At 42.3% G+C, this 20,026-nt stretch overlaps 1 protein-coding gene across 22 annotated transcripts in view; it reads left to right on the top strand.

The window, feature by feature from the left end:
- Window positions 1-20,026, top strand: part of PTPRD (protein tyrosine phosphatase receptor type D) — a 3,784,543-nt gene that overhangs the window by 3,628,542 nt on the left and 135,975 nt on the right. For all 22 annotated transcript variants that reach the window (XM_085633482.1, XM_085633637.1, XM_085633629.1 and 19 more), the window contains one exon: window positions 11,307-11,430. In XM_085633482.1, the coding sequence (XP_085489608.1) occupies window positions 11,307-11,430 (124 nt within the window). The remainder of the gene's footprint in view (window positions 1-11,306; window positions 11,431-20,026) is intronic.

Below are 20,026 nucleotides of genomic sequence, written 5' to 3'. Positions count from 1 at the left end.
AGTGAAGAGTAAACAGAAATGTTGTGGATTGTCTCTAGATGGTCGGACTCCAACAGATCACCATTCATATTGTTGATTACTGGCAAAGATCTCTTAATGTCCAAGCATATATTTCACATTACCCTGGTTTGAAGGGGTATATTTTCATTGAGCATGGATAATTTCTTTGTTTGCATCATAAGGAATGTGTAGAGCTGACAGTTGATTTCGACTACTGGCCGTCTATTTGAAGGGGGTCTAAGTTGTTTTAGGAAGTGTGCCTTTCCCCTTTAAATATGACAAATATAATACGTAATATATAATAAATCATTACGTGAGGGTCTATCATGATGACTGGAACACCCACTGATATGGATGTATATATACGACTGCATTGGCATGTACCACGAATGTAATGAGGATATAATATTGCTGGCTTGTTTTGTTGGTTACAGTATGTATCGTTGTGTTAATTTCAATAAATCATAAAAATAAAAAATAAAAAAATAATAAAAAAAATAAAATAAAAAATATGACAAATATAATAAATACATAAGCACGCCCAGGTTGTGGGACTAGGTAATAGGGGTAAATTCCGATTCCTAGGTGTAGTTGATTATATCCCTCCAGAGAAGGAGTGTTTTAGATCTGGTGAAATCAACAAGGTCTTAAATGAGACACATCTCAACTGGAAGTGGTTTCTGGATCACAGGAAAACCTCCTGAGGGGGACTGTGCAAGTCAAACTGCTTTGTGAATTTCGCTGTGTCCATGAAGATGTCTTTGGCAACTAGTTTCTAGTTATTCTTTTGCAAGATGATAGTCAAATGAGTGATATCATAATATGGGATGCAAGCAATACAAACGGCACACCAATAAATTAATTAGAATGTTTTCCATGTGCTATGGATTTCCTGGCTTGCGCCTGCTTACCAGCGGGCCTGATGAGAATTTCTAGATCTGACTACCTCCTAAGTTTAGTTGACACGTTTACACCTACACTGGGACTATGAAAGTCATTACTTGAGAGGGTGTGCCTTACATTGGTGTGGCCCTCATTACGAGTGGCGGTATAGCCCTGAGCGTTTACTCAGGGTGAGGGGGTGGAAGGGGAAACTGCCTCTGGCCATTATTAACAACCTTGCGTCTCTGGACCTGCTATTTCTGGGCACGGAGACAGTGGGTGCAACTTTACCATGTGCAACACCAAGTGAAGTTGCTAGAGGGCAAGGGGCAGGGACAGTGAGCAGCACAACCTGGCTCTTGCTTGACCCCTGCAGTAACGCAGGGGAAACATACAATCTGCTTCCACCTGTCCTTCCTCATTCCTCCAGCCCATCACAAACCACTCCTCACCAGCCCTACTGCTGATACAAATGTCAGCAGAGTTGCCCCTTAAATTGGGGAAACCCCAGTGGAAAAAGACCAATTTTTCTCATTCTGTTGTGCTATGCAGGTTTGTACAGCACACTTTTACCGGGAGGGTATTCTGGCCCTGAGCAGGTGAGAGTCTATCCAAACATAGGGACATAGTGGGACTACTGGAAAAGCCAGGTCTTCAGCTTCCTGACAATTCAAGAAGAGAGGAGGAGGCTCTTAAATGTAGCGGTAGGTCGTTCCACTTTTTAGAAGTGATGTAAGAGAAGGCTCGACCCTCGGATCTGCTTTTCTCTATGCATGGGATATGTACAAGTAGGAGTCTGGACTAGTGCAGGTGTTTGGAAGGTTTGTGAAAGCAGATTCATTGTTGAGGTATGCTATTTCAGTGTTATGTAGTGCCTTGAAAGTGTGGGTGAGGAAATTGTATTGTGCTTGTTTGTGTTTGGGGACCCAGAGGAACTCCTTCAGATGTGGTGTGATGGAGGTTCTGTATGGCTATTTCCCATACCAGAGACAAAACTTGTTATTTCTCACATTTGGTGCCAAGATACCAGCCGTAACAGGAGTTTATGTCCCTCCATTATGCCTGCATCAAAATCCAGCAAATTCACAATGAAGGTATTTGTGTTTCTTCATGCAAACCTGATTGTTTGGCTGCTAGAAGTTTGTTGGTCAGTCCTTTAACACCTACTCCAACACAATCATTACATCCCACCTTGTCTTTAAAATATATAATTTGAGGGAATTAATTTTATCTTAAGCATCTTTTTATGAAGGACTAAATGGTTGCCTTCATATCTCTGGCACACAGTAGTGATTGATATTCATCACTCTTGAAATCAAAACATATATGTAACTGCTTGAAGTGGTACATTCACTGAGGATGAATATGTAATGCCGGTGGGTGGATGTGGGATATTCATTTTATCCTCTCTGCTTACAAATGAGGCAAAGGGCCATAATTCAAGAGAACATTATGCATCCATTCCCCCAGCGGCAAACCTTTGAGGATAAAAGCCACATCTTACTGCTCCATTATGTATACGGTGTGTGTTTGATAAGAAATATTACCAATCACATATCTCCTCCTGGAGAAGGTTAGTTACAGTCACATTTTTATCATTGCACTCTGTACAGAATTTAGTTTAAAAAGCAGACTGCACTGGTTCATGAGAGGTCAGATGTATATTCTGCTACCTTTGTGCTCACTCGCCGCATGGTCTTTGTCACTGGCGGATTTTGTGTCCACTGAGCAAGCTCAATCACTCTTGCTGCCATTAGCTTATTTTGTCTGTGCCCTAAAGGAGAATTAATTGTGGGAAATGCAAAAAAGCATCATATTTGTAGAATAAAGGTCAATGCCAGAGAGTACTGGGCTCTCTGGGCCCTCTTCTTACCGAAAGATCTTTATTTTTGTGCTACACCAAGAACTTCTGCGCAAGTGATCTTATCTTGTTCTTTTTTGAAGAGTTGTGGAAAGGTAAAATTTAATGAGAAGCACAGGTGGTGTTAAAGTGCTATAGTACACGGGCATGCTTGGCATGGACTGGGACCGCATAGTGTATCATATCAAAAGTCGGCTTTCCCCAGTGCAGAGCACCATTGAAAAATGGACTGGTAATTTCAAATTGCCAGTTTGCCTTTAAATGTAGAGCTGGCACGATATTAATGAGATATCATGGATCCCCCACATGCGAGTGCAGTGGGTGATGGCACCTACATTTCAGGGGATTTTAGGTGGTCCAAGACACCCCAAAGCCCCTCTTCAATAAAAAAGATGCAATCAGTGACTCACTGACTTTGTACCACCTCTGTTGTGGCATAAAGTCAGTGTTCCCTTGTGTATATATAAGTGGTGCCACCCATGCCTCTCCAATATGAGAACACCTTGTGATTGCACACGTGCAAAATGTGCTCCTCATGATGATCTGTGTCACAGCGGGCACCAAACCTGGTGTAAATATCTATTGCACCCCCCCCCTAACACCTCCGCCTGGGCACTTGAGTAGTATGTCCTCTGATGTGACTGGGACAAACACACATGTTGTTTAATCAAATAATAGACATATCCAGATGATCCAGATGCCCCGCAACAATCAAGTCTCAGTCTGAAAACCTATATGCAAATATACCATGAATATGCTGCAGTGGAAATGATGTCAAAGGAAGAAACTATTAAACCCATATTAGGTGAAGGGCATGTACAGAGCTTGAGGGACTAGAATGGCTCCCTTGTCCGACGTGTGTTCTAATGTCACACTCGATTTTATGGTGTCAGCTCTCTAGTTAGAGTATGGCTTAGCTAATCACATGCATACTTTGATATTTATTTATCTGAAACTGTTGACATTTCATTACGACTATGCAAGAAATATTTTAAGCTCAAATCTTTTCAATAAACAACATATATTATTAAATACGATAAACAGTAAGCAAAACTAAATACATATCAGTAGGGATCAACTTTGAAATCAGTAGTAAGAGCAGATTATGTGCAAAAGAAACCAAGGGGTACAAAAACTATTAAAAGGAAGTACGTTTGGGAGTCGTTAGTGTGGGAGGGTAATAACACTGAATATTAATTAAAGTTTACAATGATTTGGTTGAAATAGCAAGTCTACGTCATATTTTACTTGCATGTTGAGTGCCTAATACGGTCTGATGCGTGGTCCCCATTCATTTTGGCGGCAGTTAAGGTTTCAAAGAATGTTATGCTATAGTATGCTATAGCAGTGTAAACTAGTGCATGCCACAACTGGCCTTCCTGCAATGTCGATACAACAGCTGCCTCTGATAAGTAACACAGTAAGGGCGAGTGCAAAAGGTAAAACTGCATAAGTATGCCTCCCTGGTCTGATGAGACAAAACCGTGTTCATATCAGTTTCGTCTCTTCTTCTGTGTCCCAGTCTGAGCTTCCAACACCATTTCCAACTTGCTGCCTCTGCAGAAATTCCACGAATTTCACAAAATCACCTAGGATGACGCATGGATCACTAAGCGAATCGTATATTCCCTTAAGTGCTTCACCTCTGCACTTGCTCTTATCAATTGTCCAGAGGAGGGGCACCCGACCTGTGCATTTCCATTTCAAACATGTTTTTTCTTTTTTCTCTATGGGGAAATATTTCTCCAGTCCCCTCTCCTCTATAAGCACCCAAGAACTGGTAGGTGTTGCCTTCCATTTTCCTACCCATGAAACACGCTCCTGCACTCTGCAGGACACATGCTCTCTGGCATGCATAATGTTTGTAAGTGGATTGTGGTATTTGCACAGCTCTACTCCCTACAGTGTCTATGCCACAGTGGAGAACATGGATCCGGCCATGCATGCTTCAATCTCCCGCTCACAGACCTGATCTGAAATGTTTTACTTTACAACGCGAGTCTTATGCACTCAGAGCTCCAGCAGCAGAGAAATGTAGGTCAGGGCAAGTCTAGCATGGGAAAACAGCTTCCATCAGCATTCACAGCACATACCATCCTTGCCATTAGTGGTTCCTCTTACAAGCAGGCTTACTTACGAACGTCATCCTATGTCACTCCAGCAGTAATGCACTGAAAAGTCATTCAGCTGGGAAAACTGACCCATTTTTCCTTTATCCTGTAAGTTAATGCATCAAAGTTCTATATAAAAAAAAGACCATTGGCCATTCTCAATCCGAATCCGCTCGCCTCATAAAATTGTTTCTAGAGCAGAATAGTGTTTCAGTGCACGAGAACTATTCACTAGGTAGACATTGCTGTAGAAAAGAATTTCTTGTTAAGCAAACTAAAATTTTGATTTAATATTAGGGATTTAACACTGAGTATACACTAGCAATAGAGTAACTGCATTATCCTGTCCAAAATATTGTTTGCAAGAATGCGTTTCCATTGGATGTAGATTTTTCATTAACTCCAATAGGTGGGTATTTTTGTAAAAGACGTTTGGGCCACGATGTTTCTGTTGAATTATATTTTGGTTACGATATCCTGGCATTAAACTGAGGAGGGATAATATGTAATTCATCCTACAGTTAAATTGAATACATGCCTACTGATGAGTCAACGACTTGGTCGCAAACATCTTAGCATTAATGTTTCTAATAGTAATGATATGCAGAGTTGGTTTCAAATGTTACTGTTCCTTTAGTAAGTAATCTTTGGACCCAACACTGTCTAATAAATTGTCAAGTATGGATGAATTATTTATAGTAGGCGAGTGAAAATGAATTTCATAAAGTGCACCCAATAAAAAGAAAGCTTCTGCTTGCACTTCACGTAATTGAAAAATCAGTGGGCCTCCTGTTGCGCCTCAGTGGAGGCACCGCTTCAGATCAGGCCTAAACTCCATCCATATCCCGCCATGACCGCCAGTGGTAATTGCCTCCAGTTTCAATGGTGGCCTGGCTGTAGCGGGACAAAAAACAGGGCTGTGGGAAACGGGCGTTGTACAACAAGCACTGCCCTGCCAATGTCTGTGAAGCATCTGCCGGCCATGCATTGCTGTCTGGTGAAATCCTTAATTTGTGTGCATTCTACAGTCCCCCGGCAATCCCACTGGCTCTCTCCCACAGTGACAGTCACAGCAAATGCTCAGTGGTGCAGGAGAGATCTGGAGAGTACACAGTTCTCGGGTTACCCAAGGCACCACGGAAATGGATGGGAGAACCACAGTACCCTTGTGCTCTCCCCGGGGCTCAAACTACTGAACTCCTCTGTCGCCACACTTCCAACTGTAGCTGGAAAGCTCCTCTGGCACCACACTATCCTCTTCCTTACTCAGGCAGCAAGAGCCAACCCCCGATCCATAAATGGTGGGTGTTTTGGAGATCACTGGCAGGGGCAAATGGGGGAGAATTCATCTGATTTGCAGTACCATCACATGCAAACCACCTTGTGATTGGAGGAGGGGAGGTGGAACCGTGCTGAAGGGAGGATAATGCCTCCCTCAGTCATAGTATAAAATGGGGCCTAATGACATTATGTACCCATTAGATATATACACTGATATATTGAGGGAGAAGTGATGATTATCAGCGGTAGGGAGGTCTACAGCCCTACTCTTTTGACCAGTCGATCCTCGAGAATACCCTTCACCCGCTTCATCCTTCTGCTTTAACCCTTCAAGTACTCTATGGGTTTTTTTAATGTTTGACTCCTGCATTCAGCATATTGGCTTCGACGGTCTTAGATGTGTCTCGGCTCAGTTGTAAAACTGTACTCTATTGGAGTTTCAAAACCGGCCTGTCAAGACCGCATTGTTCCCAGAATGCAGCTGTTGGACTCGTGTTAAAACCTCCACATGATTAATACGGCCATACTGCCGCTGCCCTCCCTTTACTGGATTCTAGATTCCACAGGAGGCTCATGTATGGCTATATGTACTAGTTTTGCGTACCTCACCAGCTTCTAAAACATGATGTGACTTGGGAACTGCACTCTTCATGTTTGGTTCTACTTCCTTTTTAAAATAGGCGAGAAGAGATCATAGAGTTTTTCAGATCTGAGTAAGTAGTCCCCACAAGTCCTTGGTAAGCAAACCCATATTCTCCATGTTTCACGACCACCAGGGCTTTCATTTAACAAACAAATGTGCTCCTGTTTATTAATCTGTCCTACATTACGGTATTACAAAAGTATGCACCTAATGTGTTTCCAGTGACAGTGCGTCATTGTAGTGCTACATTTGGCCAATATCCTATCATGATTACATTCTATACATTTTTCATTCACTTTCTTACATGTTAAGTTGCTTTTTTTTTAACATACTGTTTCCTCTCGCTGTCATGCTGATATTTTCATTGTGCATTTTTGTTTGTTGCAACGCTTGCCTTTTATCACACTCTTCCACACTTCTTTTAAATTGCCCACCTTCTACCAGCCCTGCTCTTTTTGAACCATATTGCACCCTTCTCTTAATGCTCCTACTTTCTTCAATTGTCCTCCTTCCTTTCTGGTAGTGAAACACATCTTCCCTCTCTTTAAAAAAAAAACCTATGGCATAATTTTCCACTTTATTTCATTGTTCACTTAAATAACTGCTCCATTAAAGTTGACTGCTATTTTTGTTTTCTTAATCCTCCTTCTCCACATTTTAAATTCCATCCTCTACGCTTCTTTCAGGGAATTCCTTATTTCTTCACCTAGTGGACCCTCTATTTTTAGGTCGAGCCTGGGCAGTGCTTGCGCTGCTCTTCGAGACATGCTGTATTAGAGTATGGACTTAAAGCTCCGCCCAGTGTCCGCCCATATTTTTCATTGACTTCTGTCATTGTCCTTTGTAAATGCTGGCTTCTGATTCATTAATAGGCTTGTTAGTCCCTCCTTAGTATACCGCCTTATCTTCATTTGCTACCTCCCATGAAGACTGGCCCTTTTACTTCTGGTTTTACACTAGATGCTTTATTTAGTCTGTAAGCGCTATTTTCTTTAATGAGTTTTGTCCTACTGCAGGCATGATGTGCTTTCCTGCAACATTCAGCGCACCATGCAGCCTTTCACTTTCCAAGCAGACCAGGACAATGGCGGCGGCTTGTTTGCAATACAATCGGTCTCACATTAACGAGAGTTTGATCTATTGGCATTTAGAATGACAATGCCTTTTATTTATGTGTTAATTTTAAAAACAGATACATGAAAATGCATTGTCATTTACAATGCCAATAGCTTAAACTCTCCCAAATGCAAGACCTATTGCATTGCAAATGCTTGTTCATACTTGCCCAGCTCATTAAATGACTTGATCATTCATATTGTTTTCTGTCTTCATCTTTTAATTGCTACTCACCACTTTTTCACTTCCCTGAAGAATTCAATAACTGCATTACTCATCTTCTTAAATGTCTGGTTCATTGTGTTAATTGTCCTATTCTCACTGCTGGTCTCCTTAGTAGCCGTGCCCCCTGGCCTTGTTATTTGCACCACTCAACTCCTAATTTGCATTTCTCAACTCTTTAATTGTCCATTTGCAGAGGTTGGGAAGTTAAAGAGCGGAGCAGGCTAAATTATGGATGGAGTGGACAGTTTTACAAAGAAAAGCAGGATTGCTAACAAAAAGAATTTGCACTTAACATGAGGACAGTGTGATTAGATTTCAGATATCAATCTGCAAGATTAGCGGAAAGGTGAGGAGCAGGATGTGTACAGAAGAGAGCAACACATTTACTCAGAACGCATAAAACCTAAGCGGGAGTCTTAAGTTCATGTGAAGAACAATTCTAAATTTTAAAAAATAAGTAGGGGCAGCTATTAATAACAAGTATAGGCAAAGCCAAAAGGTTGCCTGTTTTTTGCTTTATTAATGCTTGTTTTGTGTTTTCATGTTTTTGTAAAATTGTGTTTTTTGAAGAGCTACTGGGCCCTTATCACCTCAAAAAGATTAGCTAAAATCAAAAAATATGTAATTGGCCTTATGAAGCACCATTTTCCATAGTGGTTCTTGGCGTTGAAGGGACCTACCTTGTGTGCAGTTGTGCTCCGTGTGAAAGAGAAAAATGCTGTCACTTACAGTGAAGTTAGTAAGTTAATGGCTTAAGTTGACCATCCCATTTTTGCATGCTATATGCTGTAGTGGGTGGAATAACACAACAAGAAACCAATGGATTAAGAGGGAGTTTGCATATATGCATATACATTTAGTAAAATGAAAAGGGCTTGACTAACTCTAGTCCTAAAAATGAAACTAAATGAGGAATGTAAACAGTTGTAAGAGGTGTTCCCCTTCTGCTTACCCTTTTAGTATTTTGCTTAATGTCAACCATTTACTATTGCATGCAATTTCAGTCAAAATTCTACCCATAAACTGATAGAAGACATTGCGGTGTTTTAGTAAGTGCATTTAGGCTTTTACACAACACTACAAATTGTCATGTTTATCATACAATAACTTTGCTATCTATGGTAGCTTTATCAAAAATACCACCATAAATCACATTAGTATTCTGCATTGCGTTCCAATGAAATGAGACCTGCTTCCAGCATAGGCTTGACAGGCGATCACGGGAATTTTGTCTGCAGGATTGTATCAGCACGAGCACCACCTTTCATGTCAGCATTTCACACTACTGAAAAGGCCTCCAAATGGAAGGTCAGGTGGCGCACGTCCCTGGTGCCGCCCAAGCAGACTTGGTATACGCGCACACCAGTACTCCATTAACTGATTTACAGTCAGCACGCAGTCCTCCACAATGTCACAAAAAAAGAAAAACGAATGCGTTGTGAACACTATATATATTACATACTGTATAGACCGTATACTAAATATTATTTACTGTAAAGATTAATAAAAGCACTTAAAGTGCATTAAGCGTCATCAACTTGGCTCTTTATCCTTGTTTTGCTAGTGTGTGATTTTACAGACATATACGTGCTTCTGTCAGAGTCAGCCAGTTTTCATTAGATGTGCTATGTCTTGTTAATCCTACCATTCATCCCTAGGATATTTCATGCCTAGCATTCCCCACAATCCTCTTTGTATAGTATACTCCAATGACTATTCCTGCACATTCTTAAGAGAAGGATTCTAAAGGAACACTTGCATTTCATCTCCCTTCACTTAATTCTTTTATCTGAGCAAATGCCATATATATGTTAATTGTATCACAGCAAATCACAAATTGCTAGAAAGAAGTTGCAAAAAAAAGCAGACACAAAATACATAAGCAAACATTTATTAAAAACCTCCATTGTGTATTCAATGCTCACACATTCTGTATTCAGAACTTAACAGCCACCTGGAAACCAAGAAGCTTGCTTGTTCTTTATTTGTTAATGTATTTATTGAGAATTTAACATAGTTTAGGTTTCCTAGCTACCTGTCCTTCAGATTTTACATTTTATCATCTAAAGGAGGAAATATAATGTCAATTGCCACAACTATGAACAATTTGTTTAAATAATTTTAAATATTCGGTTGAATCTTTGCAAATAAAACTATTACTTTTTCTGGTTAGGGCATATTTTAGGTATAACAAGTAGTGCTTAATATTTCACAAGATCTTTCCTTCACATTGTCGCCTTTGGGAGTTGTGTGTGAATTCGGCGAAACATGATTTTTGGTTTAGGCCTACTTCCTTGTCCCATCTTCTACATGTACAACCTCACTGCCAATCAAATTACTGTTACTAATGAGATTAAGTCAAGGAGTGAAGACCACTAAACTCTGCTTTGAATAATTTTCCTTGTCCATCTATTGTAGCCTTTTATAATATGATAAGTACTGTAGTAAATATTAGAATAAGTGCAGAAAAAACAGATAGTTGAACGTAAAACAATGTACTGCGTGTCCTAGGTGTTGTGACAATAGATAATGATTTATAGGATGACCAAATCAAAACAAAATACATACTCGGTGAACAGGTTGTATTTGATGAGATGAAATTGGCGATACAACCTGTGCAGAGGAACGTCTGCCCTTAACTGTTGCAGATTAACCGCAAGATCCTTTAATATTTTCAAGTCTGGAATGATCAAAACCCAATAGATGCTGTATGTAAATAAAAGACCAAAACTACATACTTTTTATCACAGACTTGTCTAACTGTATGTACCTTTAGATTGTTCGTGTTAATCAGTGTATGGTAGTCAATGTATATAATGTCACCAACACAGTGGCAGCAGTGCTTAATTTGAGCTGGTGGTTGCCGGTGGACGGTCCCAGCACTTTTTTCGGGGGGCCAACACTTAGGGAGAAAGCGAGAATCTGCAAGAGTGATCCGAAGGAAAAGGGAGTGGCTGTAAATTGATTTAAAAAGTCTAAGGTGCGTTTAGGATTATGCAGTCTCAGTGTTCTGTTCTCGCACATTGGTTGCATGTTTCAGAGGAGAGCTTTGAGCACCGGCATTCTTTCATTTACAAATTAAGCACTGAGCGGCAGTGAGGAGCTGAAATGTTGAAACGTGCTCTCCTCGTACAAGGCCCATCTACTGATATCTTACAACTTGTTCACCCTTTGTTTCCTTCTGTAGTCAATCGACCCTGGGCAGCAGTTTACATGGGAGCATTCCAACCTTGAAGTGAATAAACCAAAGAATAGATATGCAAATGTCATTGCATATGATCATTCACGTGTTCTGCTTGCAGGAATAGATGGTAAGAAATATTTCCAAATGTTTACTTAAGTTGTTACGTGTGTAATCTTCTTCTAACAACACACTACCAAACAATTGCAAAGTTTTGTTTTGTTTTAGTTCTGATGTGACTGTTGGCTTGATATCTTAATGTTATCCATGCACTATCTAGTAAAGACTGCTTTAATTGTCCCTAGGGTGCATTAATCTACTCACACTGTTTGATTATTCTTGCAATTGATGACATTCTCTTTTGTTTACTGACAAAGAACTTGTGATAAATAGAGGGACGGGTGATGTACCAGTGCTTAGTGCCAGTATTCCTGAGGGTTAGATACAGAACAATAATCACACTTCCTGAGAACTTTCAGTAGTAAATAGCACACGCTCCTCTTCACACACTGCGCCTTCGGCACTTTAGAAGTAAAAGCAGATCTGGAGCGCGCTCGTACAGAGCCCCCCTCCTACTGACAGCGCCCAGGGCAAAAAATAGCTCTTCTGCTAATGATGGTTGGCCGGCGTTTGTTTGGAAAATGGTTTTCGAGAATAGGAAGACCTCATGGCCCCATGGCAGGGATCAATACTGAGGTACAAAGGCACAGCACTGCTATGCTTATTTCTTCAGCTCTGTACAAATCCAATGCCTTATCCTCTAAACTTGCTGTAATAAGAGATGTAGGTGAGGAAAAAGAATAGGGGCAAAGCTATCATTTTGAAGGAAGCAACTTGTTAAAAAGTAAAATAAGAAAACATGGTCTATGTAGAAATATTTGGCATATTTCAGGAAGGGCATGAGGGAACTAGTCAGAAATGACTCCTGTTTAAAGGAAATTTCGGACTTGTAATGAAGTGTCGAATTCCCATAGTATTCCTGGGATCTCCATGACAGTCATAGATTTCCGTCAGTACTTACATGTACAAAATATATGTGAACAAAGATGAAAATGTAGGCAGTGCATTTCACTATTTTATTATTTCTTACCTTTGTTAAAACAGTTGTGAAACAAGGGAATGCAATACAGAGATAAATATAGCTTCCAGAGGACAAACCGTTTCCCTTGTTGTTAAAACCAACATTAAACAAGCATTTGCAATGCAACAGGTCTCGCATCAGTTAGAGTTAGAGTTATTGGCATTGTAATTACAATTTTGCATGTATCTAAAAAAAACCGGAAACGCTCAGGTTGTGTTACCGACATGCACCATGGAGAGCTAATAAGTGGTTTACACAGCATAGACGCTATGATCTAGAGGATAACGCTGCGCCGCAGGTTGTGAAAGTGGAATCGAAATAAAGCTGCAAACCAATCTCGCGCACTAGAATGAACACAGGTGGCAGCTGATCGTGTAAGCTGTGTTTTCTGGCACAGTTAATATAGGTGTAACATCACAACGTTTTCAGTCAGGTTCTTTCTCAATGTGCAGCCACAGGTTCTCTTACACATAGGAGATGGAATGAAATTGACAGGGTTGACTACATTATGCGAGAAGAAAAGAAAAATTCTGCAGGAGAAGATGGTTATGAGGCAAGTGTGGCAAATGTATAATTCTGTGGGAAACGCCGTGCCCACCGTAGGAAACCAAGTTGGAAAATGTGTGGTATTGGGCGTGATGGTTCAGCATGTGTCGTGGGACGTGCTGTTGAATTGCCTGTCGCTGTAGTTATGAGTGCTAGTGACTCGCTGGCGGCATGTCCTTGTACTGTTGCTTGCCTTTGCACCAGCGAGGGAATGCTTTCCCTTCACATATGAAATGCAGTGGTTCCTGTACTAGTGAGGGCCTGATTTCCCTGCAATTGGGAAATGCCATCTTTCTCTGCAATTGTGGTATGCACTGTATCTGCACCTGTCCGATGCCAGCTGTCTCTGCGTCTGTCAGATGCCAGCTGTCTCTGCGCCTGTCAGATGTTATCAGACGTTATGAAGACAAAGAGCATTTTTCACACAGTAGCTCAGTGGGATGTGTGAATGTTACAGAGAGCGGTGTTCTTCCATAATCCAGTACAACTTAAGCTTTCATCCTTTCTAGAAGATTGACATGAGTACCGCTGAGCTTGGCAGCAACAACACCTTTTTTAGGTCTGCCGGATAACTACAAGTTGGCAGGACTTTAGTTTTCGTTAGTGAGCTATGCAACGAATCGTGCAAGGTGCACCAGAAACAGCAGTGTCTGTTGAAAGAAGACAACGGTTGGCTCACAATAGGTTCTCTCTGAAATCCAAAGCACTGGAAAAGTAAGGTGGGAATTGGGGTGATGAATGAAGGTTAGGGATCACCAAAAACCAGCCAGGTGCTATTTCACATATCAACACTGTGGACAGTATCTCTGCACACCCAGGTGAGCGTGCTCTAATTCTATAAACAATGAAGCGTGTTTTTATAGTGACTTTTAGCCCTGTGCCATATCTATTCTCTGTTATAATGAATACCATTTACAGCTCATATTTCAATCTGAATTGCCTCCAAGCACTGAATGTTGTGGTAAATGGCCCATTTTATCTACTTCAGAAGGATGAAAAACTGAGCAAGTCTCACTGAGATCCAAACTTCAAAACTTAAGGGTAAATGAATTCTGCAGCAGGCTCATTGCCCCACTGGGCTACGGTGGGACTGCCTCAACATAGTATTCCACGCCCCTCCGTTTGAACAAATGGGAAAATTAGTAAAAGAAAACATGACCATACTAGAATGTACGGCTTTATAATCGATGTGCTTAGAAATCTTAAGTTGTTCTTAGTAGGTTATTCAATTGTGGGCGACTAATTTGCATTTTGGCTCTTGTGGGTGTCACTACAAGAACCAGAATGCAACGTGAATCACAACCGTATGAGCTGCTATGACGGGAGGTAGGGCACCTCGCGATCACCGGAAGACCTAGGCATACAGCGGAAAGGGGTGCAGGGCAGTCTTACCTCGAGTGCAGCCTCCCGGTGCCGGGCTCCGGGTGCTCTCTGTGCAGGAGAAGAGCCATACACTGGAAGAGGAAACACAAAGCTGCTGACAACCTTTCAAGCACTGCCCAGCCGAGGTTATCACAAACTGTAGGGAAAAGGCAAAATACACCCCGAAAACACGCCGACAGCGGAAATCCAAGGTCCAGGAAGCGTCTGGCTCCCATTTCCTGGCTCGTAATGTAACTGTTCATGCTACGGCAGCTAGGAAGTGAGGTATAGAGTACACACAAACTGTGAAGCAGGGCCCACGCCTGCGCGGTGATGTCACCGCAGCTAACATTGTCAAGAGTGTTCGAGAGAGGAGGGGCTGGGGGGCTGCTCAGTTCTCTGTATTACTGCACAGAAGGACCTCGATGTGTCCCTGTCTGATGTGACGAGCCAGCCTGACATTCACGAGCAGAGCCGCCCATCTTCGGCGTGCAACAGTTGACTGCACAAGTAACGCCGACGCTGCAGGGCGGGCGCCCGACCTGCTCATTTGATTAAGAGGTTATATAATGCCCTCGGTGAGCCAGTGCCAGCGAAACATCCCCGCACAACTTACAAAAGCAGCAAATCTAATATAATTCCATTCGCTTCATTCGTTTCTCAAAAGCTCTGCGTGTAAATATAGCAAGTGGGACCTGCGGAAACATCCGTGTTTCTACCGATGTAATCAACGTGTGAGCCACATCCTGTCCCTGCGTTGGTGAGCGCTTCATGGACTCAACATATATGTGTGGGAGCGTGGAAACACGTAGCACAAAAGCATCTCCGAGCCACATCCTGTCACTGCATCGGTGTGCGCACATACCTGCCAACAAGCACAGACACGTTCAATTACAACACCGTGTAACATGCAATAACATGAAAACATGCCACACCCTGCAAAATCTCCAGTCCGGGTGGGTGAGGCAAAAGGGAGAGAGGGAGGGATCAAACAAGCCTCACTTCCAGTAAAAAGCGACAGTTTATGACGCGCGCCAATTAAAAGCATGGGTGGAGCTTTCACCCCACTTCCAAAGAACCCCTACCGAAAACCAACAACAATAGATCTCGCAAGCGAGCAGCGCATGCACTGCAACGCTAGGTGAGACCTAAAAAGAGTGTGTTGCCTGTGTATACACACCCAGGAAGCACTGTTAGTTCTTTCTTTGGCAGGGACAAAGTTGCATTTGTCTCCAGGTAGGAACCTCTCCCCAAGGGTATGTGGATGACCACAAACTTATGAGTTTGAGAGCGATCACCTACTGACAAGTGTCCTTTCCAGAACACCCACATTTATGCCACTTGAGCATTTACAATTAAAAACAAGCAGTGAAAATGCAATAGGTCTCGCCTTTGATTAAGTTAAAGCCATTTGCTTTGCTAATGGTATTGTATAGCAAAGCAAATGGCGTTAACTTAATAAAAGACGAGACCTATTGCATTTTTAATGCTTGTTAAAATGTGGATCCAAGTCTGATTTTACAAAAGTAAAATGTATATATGGATATACATACACTAAGGTATTTCCCATGTTTTATTGGGGGCTTCACATTATTTACATTTCACAGAGAAAAAAAAGTTGTATCCCATAAGTGGATTAATCAACAAGGAAAGTGCACAGTATACAACTCTTTTTGGCACTGGCAGCCCTTCTCCCTTAAGGATTAATGCAAAGTCACGGCAGATTTAGTTAAGAATACAAATGTATGTCACATAAGGCTTGGCATTGTGGTGTAATTATGATCATCCTGGCTTCAGTAAGAGGTAATGCTTTAGCAGTGACGTCACTTGCGTTTCAGGGGAAAGCGACTTCCTGGCATCCTATGTGTGTGGCGAGCGGTACGTCTCCCCCACTTTCGGTTTAAAGAGCAAGATCCCCTCCCCTTTTCCTCTCTAAGCTTTAGATGTTGTAGGATTCTGCTTTTGCATTCTGCTTCGCCTACAGCGATCAATGCCCTCCCTCACCAGGATAAGATCAATGACACAAGATCCGCAGAGCACCAGACAATAATTGAAATGAGGGGAGAATCCACCAGGGAAAACAGAGGACGAAAAGAGGAATCCCACTCGGGTCAACCAGCAAAAGAGAGATAGGGTTGGTGATACACATCGAGGAAAAGAGCATTAGATACAAATAACCTGCTAACGAAGAACAGCGGAAAATGGTCTGTCAACGAAAAGAGAAAAGTATAGCAATGATTTGGGGGGAGTCTATTGGGGTGACTAAGCGATCATACAGAAGAGGTGATGTTTAGAAGAAACAGGGAAGGGGATTGTCTAGCAGGGAAAAGAGAGGAGGAACTACCTCTGAGACTACTCGCAGGTGGCTCTCTGGACTCCAGGCAGCGTCAGCAGACCTGGGGCAGTACGCTCTGCGCCCCTCGTTGCTTGGGAGTGGGTCAGGCTTTCGGGGATCCCAGCTTCCTCTCAGCTTCGGCACCTGCCGAGGGGGTCCTGTCCTCCTCAGGCCAACTGACGCGCGGCTCAACGCACACAAAAGAGGGACAGTCAGCCGCCGCGACGGCTTCGGTGGTGCGCCTTCAGCCTCACGGAATGTCCTGCACCTGGGAATAAACGGCGGGGGAGGGGCAGTTCCGCGCCCTGCACACACGGCAGCTCAGCTTCGCCGTAGCCGGTACAAAGGAACCAATAATTTTCTAATGCAAGTTTGAGATACATCAAAGAAAGAGTTCTCTTTCAGGAATGCCAAGCATAGAAGATAAGAACGACAAGGCTCAATAGAAATAGAAAAGGGACACCATTAATTATCACCCCTAAAGTATCGAACATTCACATCCCGATGAGTTCGCAGCGAGGCAACATTTCCCGCACGCGCCCTCAGAGGCACCAAAATGACACAGCCTTCAAAAACAGCAAATTCAATACCAGTTCTCAGGCCTGAGTTGTTATGGAAATACGGCGTTTCTGTTCGTGTCAACGCAAAGGCAGCCGTGTGTTTATTTTCGCATCACGCTTTTACTTTAAGTGAAAGCGCGATGCGAAAGTAAACACGCAGCTAACTTTTGCAAAGCCGAATAAGGAAATAAAAGTGCGTAGGGACTAATGAAGGAGTGTGTGTACTGCCGCCTGTAAAAGATCCAATCCCGGGGAGCGGGGCCAAAAGGAGACAAGGCGGCAACAAAGAGGGACTAAGAAGCCTCCTTTTCAATCAGAAGACAGCGTTTTGCATAGAAGATGACACCAGCGAATGAGGAAGATGGGCGGGGCTTCAACTCCGCCTCCGAGAGCTTTGGAATCTGTATTGATTCCAAGAAGCTCTTGTATGACGAGAGCAGCGCATGCGCGCTGCTTTCGCCAGCCGAGACCTAAAAAAACATCCTGGTGGATACATTTTCCGTGATTCATGGATTCAGTTGAAACAATAATAATCCACATACCTAGAATTTGCACTTTCAAGGTGAGCAAATACCATTGTGAATCGTACACACCGAAAATGGTATTACAAAAAAACTTGTACGATTTGCAGCAGTTTTGTAAAAAAGTGACCGTGTAACAATACCACGTAAACACTTTAAAGTTGTCCTTGTTGCTGGCGGCACACCCCGGGCAGTTTCAGAATTTAACCCCAGAGTACTGGCATACTAATACGACCATTATGCACTCACAGCACTGATGGAGGTGGAGGGGGGGCATAATGGACTTTGAGGGGAACAATGGTTGTTTGCACCCCTGCTTCATACTCTCTACTTTTTGATAAGTTTCTGAATAAGTTAGGAAAGATCAATGCTACTATACTATTTGAGCTGTGAGGCAAAATTAAAAAGGAACGTATTTGGCAAATGTGAACACATCTCTTCTGCCTTACAAATTTACTCATGCCATTCCTGAATTTCAGGCCGTTTTGTTGGGACAAACTCCTCCTGTTTTTGCCCAGGAGATCTTGGGGCATATTACCAACGAGTTGCGATAATTATCGCAAAGCGCGCTTAGCGCTGTTTTTCTTATCACCGTCTATCACTGGATTTCATCGCCACTCGTCTCAAAGGCGATAAGAATTCCAGCGATCGCGAGGAATCCAGAGATGACTGAGCAGCGATAATAGAAAAACTCGCTGATAAGATAGTGTGTACCTAACCATACAATCCACCTCCCATAGGCAATGTCAGGTTTTTTGCAGGTGTTAGAATCATGCAATAATGGGGGCTTAGCGCGCCTTTTGTTATCGCTTCGCTGTTCAGGGGCCGTGTTGTTAAAACCGCAATGTTGGTTTTGCGATCTTTTCTCATGTTGTCTTAGGAGGGAACACCTACTTTGCATCTCATTAGCGATATCTATCGCTGTCATGAGATGCGTGACAAAATCGGCTGCTAACATGCGCTAATGCATGATAGCGACGCCTTGATAATATTGAGATAAAAAAATTGCCACTTTTTCGGCGCTGTGTGCCGTAAAAGCAGCGATATATCTCCTGATAATATGCCCCATAGTCTTTGAAATCACACGCACACTCGTTAAATTCCTGCCTTCCACATTACATTGAATTTTATGGAAACTTCTGTCCCCTCTCAAAATGGCATTAAGGGACCACTCTAGCGTGCACCTATACATTTTTGTAATTTTGCCTCTCATTTTAGGAGTACTTTCTTATTTTGCAATGACAAAATAGCCTTGTTTCTCCTGTTTCCCTTTTCATATGCCCACCTTTCATTTACTGTCCTTGTTTGCTATTCGATCAAAACTGAAAATGGCACACCGTTTTAAAGTTTTGCACCCCCTTGTTTGAAACATTCTCCGATTTGTTCAGCACCCGAAAATGTTAACACTTTGGAGGAGTTCTAGGACTTGTTGAGGGATACAAAGTTCAGCATTTTTGAGGGGTAGAACCATTACAGTGGGAGAAATGCCAGTCTGCCTCTCAATCCCAGGCGCCTAGCATTTTAAGCAGCTGTATATTAAGTATCATGAACAGGCAGACAGGGTCAGGCAAAAGGCAGCACACTAATGAATTTAGCAATTATTCTGAACGGACTTGTGGGGGCCAAGAGCAAGTTATTCATAATGCGATGGACCTTTGTTCTCACGAGGCAGGCTTTAGTTCTAATATATCGTGATGCAAGTGCAATTTATTAAAACCACCTCCACTTGCTATGGCTGTTTGTCTTGCTATGCAGTTAAGCGCCTAATTATGTAGGGCCCGATCACAAAGACAATTTGTAAAGTAAGACATGTTTGCTGCTTCGGTTTTTACCGAGTTCCCTATGTAATCCGATTCACAGAGCGTGAGTGGAAATGCACACAAATCAGCCGCTTTCCATGCGTGTTTCTCCATCCCCTTATTTTCTCCACAGGGCAAATTCGTCACGAGTACTAGTGGCAGAAATGTTACCGTTTTTTCGAATTCTTTAGTGCACAGTAAAAAAACAACCCAGTTGAAGAACTCCACCCACCACCCAAGAAATACGAGGGTTGAGGTACCCTTCCACCTCAATTACACATTTAAGCCAAAAAAAATTGAGAAGAAAATGCATGCACATCTATGGAAAAAACATAAGTGCAGGCTATATAAAGAAATACAAAGTTGCAACTTCATGAGCGAACATTACCTTACTTGTGTCAACTCCCCTGCCAATTCTTTGGGAGACCCCATTTTTCCCACCCCTTTCTAAACATAGTCTAAACATACACCTATACAAAAATTCAATCTACACTTTCCAATGCAAAGTATTTTAAAACCACC

The sequence above is a fragment of the Triturus cristatus genome, chromosome 2_1 (genome assembly GCF_964204655.1).
Source record: "Triturus cristatus chromosome 2_1, aTriCri1.1, whole genome shotgun sequence".
Taxonomy (NCBI): Eukaryota; Metazoa; Chordata; class Amphibia; order Caudata; family Salamandridae; genus Triturus; species Triturus cristatus.
This window is presented reverse-complemented; position numbering and strand designations above follow the sequence as displayed.